Source organism: Rissa tridactyla, chromosome 2 (genome assembly GCF_028500815.1).
Source record: "Rissa tridactyla isolate bRisTri1 chromosome 2, bRisTri1.patW.cur.20221130, whole genome shotgun sequence".
Lineage (NCBI taxonomy): Eukaryota > Metazoa > Chordata > Aves > Charadriiformes > Laridae > Rissa > Rissa tridactyla.
Genome location: NC_071467.1, coordinates 22,910,544 through 22,922,648, shown reverse-complemented (window position 1 = coordinate 22,922,648; position 12,105 = coordinate 22,910,544). Strand labels below are relative to the sequence as shown.

The 12,105-nt window shown below is 39.6% G+C and overlaps 1 protein-coding gene across 2 annotated transcripts in view; it reads right to left on the bottom strand.

The window, feature by feature from the left end:
• Positions 1–689: 689 nt before the first annotated feature.
• AZIN1 (antizyme inhibitor 1) overlaps positions 690–12,105 on the bottom strand; it is a 28,278-nt gene continuing 16,862 nt past the window's right edge. For both annotated transcript variants that reach the window (XM_054191281.1, XM_054191282.1), the window contains 7 exons: positions 8,509–8,643; positions 6,654–6,735; positions 5,726–5,800; positions 4,448–4,613; positions 3,765–3,883; positions 3,375–3,589; positions 690–2,749 (listed from right to left, as the gene is read on the bottom strand). In XM_054191281.1, coding sequence (XP_054047256.1) covers positions 2,638–2,749; positions 3,375–3,589; positions 3,765–3,883; positions 4,448–4,613; positions 5,726–5,800; positions 6,654–6,735; positions 8,509–8,643 — 904 coding nt within the window. In that variant the 3' untranslated portion in view covers positions 690–2,637. The remainder of the gene's footprint in view (positions 2,750–3,374; positions 3,590–3,764; positions 3,884–4,447; positions 4,614–5,725; positions 5,801–6,653; positions 6,736–8,508; positions 8,644–12,105) is intronic.

The following is a 12,105-nucleotide window of genomic DNA, read 5'->3' as shown; positions in this document are numbered from 1 at the left end:
GCTACAAACCTGATTTTTCACTGGACGCTCTATCTTCTAAAGCTTCTGCTTAATTTTGGATTTTTCAGGTTTTTTTATTTTTTTAAAAAAGCAGGGTTTAAACCTGTATAAGCTTACTATGAAACACACTAACAGACTACTCCACTGCCCCCCCCCCCCCAAGCAGGAGTGAAGAGTACAGATGAAGTGGTAACACATCCAATGGTGGATCCAGGGCACCGACTTTTATTTGGAGCCAGTTGCACAGCTGCTTAGACACACAAGGGAAAGGCAGAATGGTGTTCTCCCCTTCCTGAGGAATAATTGGCACCATTAGTAACACAGCGCTGTCTGGGGTTTGCGGCCCTGGATCTTCCTTGGGAAATGGTATGCAGGCTGAAGGGCTGTCTCGGGGAAGTACTTCAGGCCAAAGCAGGTGGGATCTGTTTGGCATGCACAATGGAGAAATTATATTATACACCAAAACACTCTTTGCATAGATCAGTACCAAAGAAATCCCAGCTACTGCAGCTCGCCGTACCAGCCGGGCTGCAAGAGGAGCTGCAGACACGTACTGAGCAGGACAGGGCTGCATTAGTTCCAAGTACTACATAGAAACCATCCAGCTTTTATATTTTCAGTAAAATTCTGAATTACAATTACACTATAAATAGCAACACTCAGCAAATCAAATTGAAATACATACTGTGTTCAAACTCCAGGTTGTCTTTAATGGCAAACTGTCCTCAAGTACAATGAATCTCTCTGCTCTGACCACTGTATCACTTGTAGAGGAATTTTTTTTCAACTGATCTGTAAGTTACCATAAAAAACCCCCAAAACCTCTCCTTAAGACTGCTTAGCAGAATCCTGTTCACTTATCTTAGGCAACCGTAACTTGTATTTAGTCAAAACCCACGCAGCAGCCTACGTTTTGTTTAGAGAAAGATCTCAACTGGTAGACTGAATGAAGTGGGTATCACTTCTTGAAACACGGGGATTAAAAAAACCCAAAACAAACACAAAACCCACAACAGCTTTCCCGCTGTTGTTTATTTACTCCCTTGCCTACTTCCATATTTAATTCCAGTAATAAATTTCTTAAACTGCATCTTCAAAGCATAAGTCATTTTGTACCTCTCTTAGCTGGCCTGTAAAACTGTTCTGACAAGTGAGTCCAAATTGAGTTCTCTTTACTTTCAAGTAGAAGTTCAAGTTTTACGAAATCTTTGCTTTACAGAGCTAGAAGTTAAGATTTCCTACCAGCTGGCACTGATGTAAAACACACTTGCAACCAAAAGGCAGAATTTTACCTCAAATAAAAGGGTTGAAAAGAGTCCCCTTTGCAGGATCCAGAACTTATTGCACCATTTCGAAGCCCTGACACCCCTTCTCCTCCTCCCCCCAGTTTTCACGGAGGGGAAGTTAAAATGAGAAGAAAAGGACCTCGAAGGAATCAAGAGGCTCCAGTAACATAATAAAGAAATCCTCTAAACAGTCTCAGCAGTTCCAGTTACTCAATGCAGTTGGCATATGCACGTCTAGTAGCATGCTTTACCCTTTACTTCATGGATATATATTTAAATAAAGTCCAGCACAAGAGATCATTGACGTTTCTGAAGACTTGTGTAGCCCTTCTCTTTGGAGTCAGCACTATACAGAACTAGCTGCAGTCAAAAGCTAGACTCTCCAATAAACAACATTAAAAAAAAAAAAAGAGTTAAAGTTCTGTGACAACTGGCAGAGCTGTACTAACCCATGCTGCCTCAGGGGCACTACATGCACACCAGCTAAAAGACTACCTCTCTCTGTGTACATCTTTATCTACCGCAGGTTTGCTGCTAAGAACTGAATCTAAGGTCATATTCTTAAAAAAAAAACAAAAAACACCACCAAAAGTTACCTTTTAGCCTTCCAGGAACTTATATGACTTTCAGTTCATATAAGTTTATCAAGCTTGAATTATTTATGGTTCAATACAAAGCTGAAATAATGGGCTAGAGAAAAGAAGGCTTCTCAAAACAAGCATGTGTACATCTATCTGATAGCTACCTCTTCTGCCTAGCCCCTCCCAAAGTTAGCCTGAAAAACAGTAAAATCTACACAAAGTTTTATTGCAATCATACAAGGGGTACATCAAGGGTCAAATACAACAAATACTATGATGCAATTTTACATTTATTAAACTACAGTTCAAAGCACAAATTTACACATTCTAAATACACTAAACATCTAATGAAGTCACACTGGTCTCCCACTGACATTTGATATATCTGGGCGAAAGACAATAACTTTACAAGACTTTTCTAACAGGAATCCTTAGTATAAAAACTGTGTACTTGTATGTAAACTGTTGAAGAACCCAAGTGATGGGTTTCCATCTCCACTAAGTCATCCATTTTGTTGCATATTTAAACGCTCAGGGGTTGAATGAATTTGATTTTAAATTTGGATGCCATTATCTAACCCTCCCCACCCCCCCCCCATGAATTGTAGCTGTAGCTTGTTTTGCCTGGTCCCCATTAGCTATTACTATTTTTTCAAGTTTTGAAGAGAATGAATTGAATTCAAGATTGTTCCATTTCTTCCACACTGGAATGTTGACCAGACAAACTACAGACTTGCAACTGCAGGTCTAAATGAAGCGTTAATGCCTGTTTAAGCTGCAGTGGAAAAGCGGTCTTCTGGGCTCAGCTGAATGCAAGAAGGCACAAAGAAGAAGTTCTTCATCAATGTGTCTGAAGCAATTCCAGCATCTTGCATCTCATCCCTGCAGCAGAGAAGGATGAGAGTTGTAATAAGGTGTTTTCACGTACAATTTCATATCAGAAACAAGCCTCGAATATAGCATTTGAGCTCTGCTGCCCCTGGATAGGTTGTCCCCAGTCCCAGCAGAAGGGAGAATCAGCTACGCAAGTGCTCGGCAGACACAGAAAAGCCATGACTCTCTACCGGCAGAAGCACGGAGCCTTGGCTGCCTCTGTATTGGAACAGGTTACCCAACTCTCATCATCACCACAACAGCACTTCTGCCCTTCCTGCCTACAGGTGCTAATATTGTAGGCAAGTTGCAATTACTAGTGTCAGGAAACCTCAACAGCTGATGTCAAGCAGTAAAAGGCTATTACTCAGCAACAACTACCACTGAACTCAGTCCACATTGGATATTTTGTTTTCCTTTGTCAACCCTAAGTTGGCATTTTATCACAGCTCTCCATTTAGTCTTAGCAAAGTCAGACAGAATAGTAAAAAAATAAACAAACTAAAAAGTCACACTCTTGTGCTCAGTTGCATCATCCTGTATTTGCCATCAAATATTATTCACATTTTGCTGTAAGTGTATGCGCTTGAAAGAAGTGAAAACTATCTTGCCACTACCAAGAGAATTTTCTTACCAGTCACTGAAAGACATCATGTAGTAAATCAGTGGCCTCTGATAGTCGTTAAAGGTAGACTGTTCACCCAAGGTACCAGAACCCATATTATCAAAGATCAGCCAATCTCCAACGCTCAACTCGGGAAGAAGACAGTTTTCCACAATTTGATCAAGCTCATCACAGGATGGACCCCAAAGGCTGCTTGCAAACAGAGGCTCATCTTCCTTGTATTTCTATATGGAAATGATCCAGGCAATTCAGACTTTAGTTCATTAACTAAGAACATTTTCAAATACGCATAAGGATAATTTTATAAAAAAATACATAATTATATACATATGAAGTGTTAAATATATATAAAAAGCCATATGGATAAGGACTAACTCTATAGATTATAGAAGGACTCACCTTGTGAACCTCTGGGATAGTATTCAGTTTCTCAGACAATTTATTTGCAAAAGAACCATAGACACCATCATTTATGTAATAGGTAAATATTGGTTCATCATCATTCCTGGTTTGCTCCACTGGAAATAAAAGAGAAGTTGTCTTGCATGCATTTTTTGTCATAAGTAGTCCTCTTACAATCTAACTTAAGTCAACTGCTTTCTCCTGATAAGGGGGTTCCATATATACTGGAATGGGAGAATTACGAGCAGAATAATCTGTATGAGACCAGATTATAAATTCAGTTGTAACATGAAGTGTGAGGCTTAATGAAATGAATACTTTCAGTAATAATCACTGTTCAAGGACATAAATCTAACATCTACTTTAGCAGAGTAGTGGGCTCTACCATACGTTTTTCTATGTTCTTCTAATACAGAACCTTCTAATACACCTTCTGTAGAACACCCAATATAGGTTTAACCATTGCAAAGTCAAACCTAGTAAGGAAACAAGAAGTGCCACATAAACATAACAAAGTGAGATACACAGATAACATGTGGTCATAACCCAAAAGGCAGATTACAGTGCAAGCATAAGGGAATGTATTCAATATATGCTGAGACAAGGTAGTCCGTCCTGACTAAAAGTGGGCAGTTACCTGTACTGATTTGTATCATGTAAAAGACACACACGACCCTTACCTCCAGAAGGAAGAAGTTTATCATACTCAACAGTCTTCTTTGCAATGACGTTAACTGCCAGTGTAAATGCAGATGAAACGTAGTAACGTCCAGGCTCTGCAATCACATTAACACCAGATTCCTTAGGAAAGTAGACATCCAGCAATGGCCTGATGACATGATTAACCTAGGAAATTAGAGTCAGAGGTAAGATCGGTGAAACTCAGCTTATCTATGTATCAGATAGACACACACACTTTCAGTCAGCAACAGTTCCAGTAAGCATGCCAAAAGCTTACTCTGTTCCTCCATGCTCTGCCAAGTGCCCTTACCAGAGGTCCAAAATTTACAGAAGCATTTAAGAAAACAGGTCATTCTGCTAACACTGAAGACTGAGTACCTTGAGTCCAAGCACTACACAGTCCCTCCTCAGGGCCAAAGTTCAAGTTGTGGTACACTCAAGACTGCACAGGTAATTTCAAAGTTTGTCCAGCACAACAGATAATGTAAAATTATGTATGAATGCAGAAGAACAAGGAAAAGGGCCTTTTTGTGATCAGTTCTTAATACTGAAATTTTAGAAATGGAATGCCTTATTTAACACTAAAGCCAGATATTAGAGGATTAACAAGTATTTTGGACAAGTAAAAGAACAGTTAGAACTAAGAAAGAAAGTCCCTGATTGTTGTTAGTAACTTTTAATTGAATCACTGTTGTACACTGAAGGAGTTTGTCTTTAAAACAATGTAACAGTGTGAACAGGTTATCATTCTGTTTTATGTGCTACTGCATACTAAAGATCCCATTTAGGCCAAATCAGTATTGAGTTTTATGTAAAGCTGGCCAAAGCAAAGATAAAAGCAAGACCTTTAGCCTTCAGTTCTAAAGCAGAGTACCAGAAGCGTTCATGCAGTAGCAATATGGCTTATGATCCAAAGGATGTAAGCAATCCTGGCCCAAACCATGCAAGAGAGTAACCAGCTGGACAATCATCAACTGCCAAAAAATGGAATTACTGCTGTTAAGGTGGCTTAGGATACTAATTTAATCTGTGACATGCTTAAGTCACCATTTGCCCAGTAGGAGCAGCATTAAAAAGAAACAGTGATCACCTCCTTCCAAAGGCTAATTACACTACCCATAATGAAGAATATAAAACCAATTACTTGCGTCTTATGAATTACAGTCTAACACAGAATTTAGACTAGGTTTCAGTTATCAGTGTTAGTTGCAGTTCAATTGGTTAAACACTTCAACTTCCTAAATCAAAATTAAAGTTTCAACTTCCAATACATTTACCTCTTCCAGCTGCAGTTCGGAACCTGTGAAGCCACCACCAATATCCAACATGTTCATCTTAAAGCCAAATTCTCCCTAAAATGCAGAGGCAGAACATAAGCACATGGACAACTGTAACCGTAAAAATATTTTTTGCTGCTCCTTACTGTGGTTGTTTTCTATGTACTGATACTTCTAAGTGTATTTAACAGAGTATGTCTAGCGAGGGAGTAACAGCATCGTGGAGTTGGTATAGCTCCATTAAACCTAGTAGTAATAGCATTGGGATGTCAATAGAGGCTGGTCACACAGTTCTCAAGTAGAAGTCCCACAGCAACATCAACTCCCATCTTGTGGCATTTGTTATATGCAGACAGTACTTACTGAACCAGCGTGGTGCATTCTGACAAAAGAAAGTTTCAGGAATTTACAACTACATATAACGCAAGTCTTTTGGATAGGGCTTACATGACAAGACGGCTACAATGAATTTGCACAAAGATGAGTGAGAACTTCAGTTCTGTTGCCCTCCATGTGTTACCAGTCACAGCTAATGCACTAACCGCAGTAAATAAGAGTAAAAAGATTTGCAGTCTTCTCTACTTAGTTTACAAGCTTCTCATTTATAGGAAGACAGATGTTCAGAAAAGGGATTTTTGAATTTTGCAATATGAGACATAAGACTCCCATGAGCTACCTGAAGCATCCAACAAATCCATTCCTCTTCATACAAATTTGGATATTCCCTCCCCCCATGTAACACCTTTATTTCTTACGATGCTTAGGTATTAATATCAGAAATCACATACCCCCAAGTTAGTGGTTATATCACAATAAATGCCAGCACACTAATGCTTAATTTTAATATAAGAGTGGCGACTGTGTATTTTGATTAGAATAAAATGGATCCTCCACCGTAGCAATTGCATATGAGTATATCTCTACTTACAGCCATGTCAAACACACACCGAGCATCAGATATAGCATGAATGTACGTTTGCAGTTCCTTGCAAGAGCCTGAAACATGAAATCTGAAAGAAATGAAAACACAGTTAATACACTGAATTGTGCAGCTTTCAGACCAAGCGAACTGTTTTATCACCTAGAACAGCAGTGGAAGGAATTCATTCCCAAGTGGCTCAAGACAAGCTTGCATGATAATACAGTAACTGTGGAAAGAATAAACCCAGAAGAAGATTGCCTTCTATTCCATCGGATTTGTACTTGAGGCTCATCTTGCTCTTAATGCTAAGAATGTCCTACAATATTCTTATCTTTACGAAACAACAACAGATTTACTGAACTGTTCAGTCTCCACCATCAAAGTGGTTAAAATTTGTTCGTCAGTGGGTCCAACACTAACATAGTACCTGCATACAGTCTGCCCTCTGTTATCCTACTTTGTATTGCCTTGGCCTGTACACCCTTTCTCCTGGTCCATCCAGTTTTCTTCTCAAAGCTCAGGCTGTACTATGCACATTCCCTACTCTCTCCAACATCTGGGAGAGGGCGAGGAGAGACATGTCCCACTGCTGCCCTTTTCTGAGGCCTGTTCACCCCAGGCCAGGTCCTAGTTTCATAGCAAGGCTGAAGAGGGTGGTGAGCAGGTCATCAGAAGCACAGAAGTACTGATGCCCCCCACAAGCTCCTGAATCCCCTCTGGTTCCTTGTCCAAAAGGTTTCAGTAGTGCCATAATACTGGCAGTAACTCAGGTGCCAAAAAATGCGGCAATGTTCCCATGGGCTTCCTAAAGACTAGGATGGTCTGCTGGTTCTGGGCAGACCATGCACATACCCATCTGAGCCACCATGCTCTCTACTCCAAGCCTACTTGCTTCTTTAAGAAATGCTATTTTGAGGGAAAGGTCACTTTTAAACTTGCATGAATCTGCATGTGGATTTTTAACTTTTTTTAACAAAAACTACAAAAGCGCCACGTGATTTTTGTTAAAGTTAGTTTAGACATTGAGAGGTACATTTTCTTAGTGGTATCATCTAATTTTTAAATACATTGGTCATTTGTAACAATTACAGTACGTTTATACTTTAACATCAAACAGATTTATATCAAAACAATTGTGGTTTACATCCTCAAAACCTAGCTTCCATTTTACAGACTATTTTTACTGCATTGATGGCCCACTCCTTTACCTGTTTGGTTGCTTTCTTAAAACATTCATGAGCATGTGATAAATTAATAGCTGAAGGCAGACAGAACAAAGACTTGTGCGGGCATTTTCCTCCATATAGTAAAATCTTCGTGTCAAACTTGAGATTAAGATACCACACGTCATTTGGAAGCTCTCAGAACACCAAGTAAAATCCTCATCTGAGCATTTTATCTTGATAATGATCAAAGAGAGTGACATAGGACATAACACTTCAAAAATCCAACCCCATGTTCATCTTGTTCAAAGTCTGCCCAAGCTATCCCATGCTATACCAGCACTTATCTGTTATGCTGTCGATTGCTGGAAAAATACTAATCAAGTTACCACAGAAGTTCAAGAACATAGCTAGAAAACAAGAGAAGCTTCTAAACTTTGCTTTTATGCTGAGCGAAGGATTTCTAATCCTTTATTTCACTTGCTTTGATGTCTGTAATAGTTACTTTGTTTCATACTAGCTTTTGCTTGGATATCAACACTTCCTTGCAAGTGAAAACTCATGACCCAGAAGTTGGGTTTTTTCTTTAAAAACCCCTGTAAAATAGTGCCAAAGGGGTGAAAAAATTCTTTTGTATTCTAAGTCTCAAGCACATCACACAAACATCTGCTCAGCCAGAGAACAATAAAGTTACTCACTTAACACCAACTACTTGGACTCCCAACTCCTTAGCACATTCCATGAGGTGCCTACAATTCTTCAGGGTGGTGCCAAACTTCATATTCATCTCCTCATCAGCAGTAATGTCTTCTGTGGCAATGTGCAGTAAGAGCCTAAGAGAAGGGGAAGATGATTTGGGCAGTTGGTTTACATCATCAGCACATGTGAAGCCTGAAGACTGTCAGAAGTGTGTTGATTATGTTGTCAGTACTCCAGCTCCATCGATGGATGAGTCAAGTGAACCTAATAAAAACAATCCTGTACAGAGAAAAAACTAGCAATTAGGGGCTAAAACATGGAGCCAACAAGGACAAGGGATTTCGAAATGCAGCAACTAAGACTCTTTTGTAGCAGCAAGAGTCTGTTGAGTGCTGTAATAAAAGAGAGTGTTACCTTCTAATAAATATACTTCCTCATAAAGCCATTGAGACTGCAATATGCTTTTCCCATCTCTGTACCCCTTTCTAGCCAAGAGGAGCGCATGGAGATTCCCCTTCAGTCAGTCATCTATCAAGATTTGGTTAAACTCAGCATCTGGAGAACATCAGGCTGACACACTCAAAGTGCAGCCTGGCCCCATCCCTCCACCTCCCCTCCTGGCTGAGCACATGGACTGGGAGTGTCAGTCCATGCCCTGCCGCTTCTTCCAGGGCACTTGTGGAGCAGGGAGGAAACAAGTACCATCGTGTACAGCCTTAGGCAGCATGACAGCCTCCTCCCTCAGTCAGAGCCCCATTCCAGCTATGTTTGGCAAACTGCAGTGCCAGTGTCGATGGTTTGCTACATTAAATTAACACTTGAGTGGCAAAGGCACATTCACACCAAAACCTCTACAGGTATACCCCCAAAACTCACAAATTCAAACCGCTGCCCACTAAGAAAGTCACTGGCTTCTTCCTCCCCCCACAAGAAAGATCAATTAATTAGTGATGTAGTAAACTGAACAGAAGGTGTGTCATGACATACACCCAGACAGCACAGAGCACACCACAGCTAACCAAGACGGAGAGTGTGAGCAAGTGATAAAAACTCTGCACTCAAAGTGAAACTGTTCTTTCAAGACAAGGAACAAGCAAAACTTAAGCCAACGCATTTTGTAGTGGCTAAGCTAACAGCTACCCTGACTTCTAAAAGTCCTTTCCAAATGTCTCACGATGTGTTTGAAGTGTATTTATAAGAGTTCTCACAGGTTGCCCAGCAATCCTTGTTAATTGCAGTTTATACCACTTCATCAAGAAACTGATCAGCCTCTCACTTCCTGTTGCTCCAGTAGCACAAACACTTCTGTTCAATAAATTTGTAGTCAAACAATATTTTGTAAGGCATTTGGAAAGACTACCAGATGTAACAAAAAACTTAAAATTTAAATTTGTTAAAATATTAAAGAAATCAAACCCATAATACTATTGCTTGTAACCTCACACTAAGATTACACAAAGCTGTTTCCTAAAGACAACATACAATGTTAAATTTTATTGATTCATTGTTATGGCAGCATTGTAAGTTAGGCAAGATATTTTTCTCGTGCAAACCACTGAGAGTGTAATTCTAGAAGTCTAGTAGGATTCTTCTTCCTGTGTTTCAGCCAGTTAAAGTAGGGCTAGAGGTTGATGTGTGTGATTAGGGTTTGGATTTTGTTTATTTTTAAGGAAGTGTTGATACTTAAAACAACCATGCCTCTTACTGGAGCTCTTAGGAGACCAGCAACCTTAGCAGTTAAATTTTGTTTGGAAAAATCCAAAGGTATATAGAAACAGAAGACTAAACACTCCTTTCTGACACTCCTCCTTCTTAAAAAAAATAAATAATTGCAACAATTCCAGTTACTAAGACCTCTAAAGGCAGAAACGTGAATTATAAGAGACCCACCCATTACTGAATTCAGTGCAGAAAGTTGAAAGAATTTTCAGAAAATGAGAATTACAACTTTCTAAGCAGTATTTCCTCATCCAAAGCATAATTAGCTTCATCTACAAAAAGCCAACCTAGCTCTAACAACCACACACAGGAAGAACAAGGCTATGTAAAGGCTGTGACTTTTTGAAATTATGCCAAGGAAGAGAAAGAGGAAAACTCATAGCTTTCACTTCACCAAAGCTTTAATGACCTGAATAAGAGAATTCTAATAAAACAAGCAAACAAATCTCTACCCAATAGGAGAGCTGGAGATCAGGTTTCTAGAAACTTTAGATGGCAAATTGCAGTTTTTGTAGAAATTGAGTTTCTTGTCCTTGGAACTTTTTCCATTATTAGACTACAGGGTCCTTCAAAGGAAGTAAAGAGTTTACGTTGTTTAGCTCATGAAACTCCTCCATTCTGCCACTCAAGAAAAATCTGCATCCTAACTTTTGCTGTGGATATTATGATAGACATCTTCTAGAAGAGGCTGTTAGACTCAAGGAAATAAATCAACATAAAAACTAAGAAAACACCAGTGATAACTGGTACAGCACTAGTGATTGAGACACAGCTTTAGCATTGCTAAGGCTTTCAAGTGTGTGGAGTATGTCACGGCCCAGATTTTTACACACAAAGTTATTTCTCACAGATAACATGCTTTGCAGAGGAAGTACTCTCCAGTACACAAGGCACTGAGGCTTCCACAAGGAGGAAGTGTAATCATTAGCAACAGCAATATTAACTGTCAAGGTAGTCCAAAAAAAAAAAAAAAAAAAGAGGCAAGCAGGTGGTATGAGCAGAGTCTCCAGATACTGAACTCAATAGAATCTTCCCAATTCTACAACTATGGCCACAGTTTAGGGAGAAGACATGACACTTTAATAAGGACTGTCTAGAACCAAGGGCTTTGTAAAGGATGTCAGGAGTTCAGTTTCTTAGTGCACTCTGATGACATTTGTGGGAAGCTATACCCTGTTAATCAGTGGAAAGCACTGTAACGTTCACTAAGGCTCCAACTCCAAATTTCTTAAAGGTATGGCCCACAGACAAAGTATTCCTGCGTGAGGGATGTGATGCTTTATGACATGAGTGCCTATCAGTCCAAAAGGGACCACAATACATTGGCAGCAATAAAATTCTCCTATTTAGCAACCAGAACATTATCTTTGATCACTTCTCTACGGAGGGTATCTGGGCCAATATTGAAGTGACTGAAAAATAGAACTGGAGTCAAATTTCTCACTGTTTTTATAGCGGGGAAATACCTGTAGGTATATTTAATCAACCTGCAGAGCACACCCAAGCCCTAGATGGGACCCAATGCTCATGCTCTTTTGCTGATAGTCTCAGCCCTGACTTTTGTTTGGATTATTAGTGGCTTCAGCTGAATACCCTGGGAAAAAAAACCAACAGTGAAGCCACAACAGAGCAGAAGGAAGATGTACTTGCAGATGATGAGGTGACAGACTTCTGAAGTTTAATCACTGAAACCTCTTCATGAAGATTGCCTTACAAAATCAAAAGGCAAGATTTCTCCTGAAATAAGGGCCTTACTGTTAGGAAGCCAAGACCCATTAGGGAAAAAGTTCCAAAAAAGCTATCTTCAAAAGAGACATCAGAAGAGAAAAATAGGTACAAGTGAATTGTATTAAAGAAGCCATGTACCTTCCTTGCAA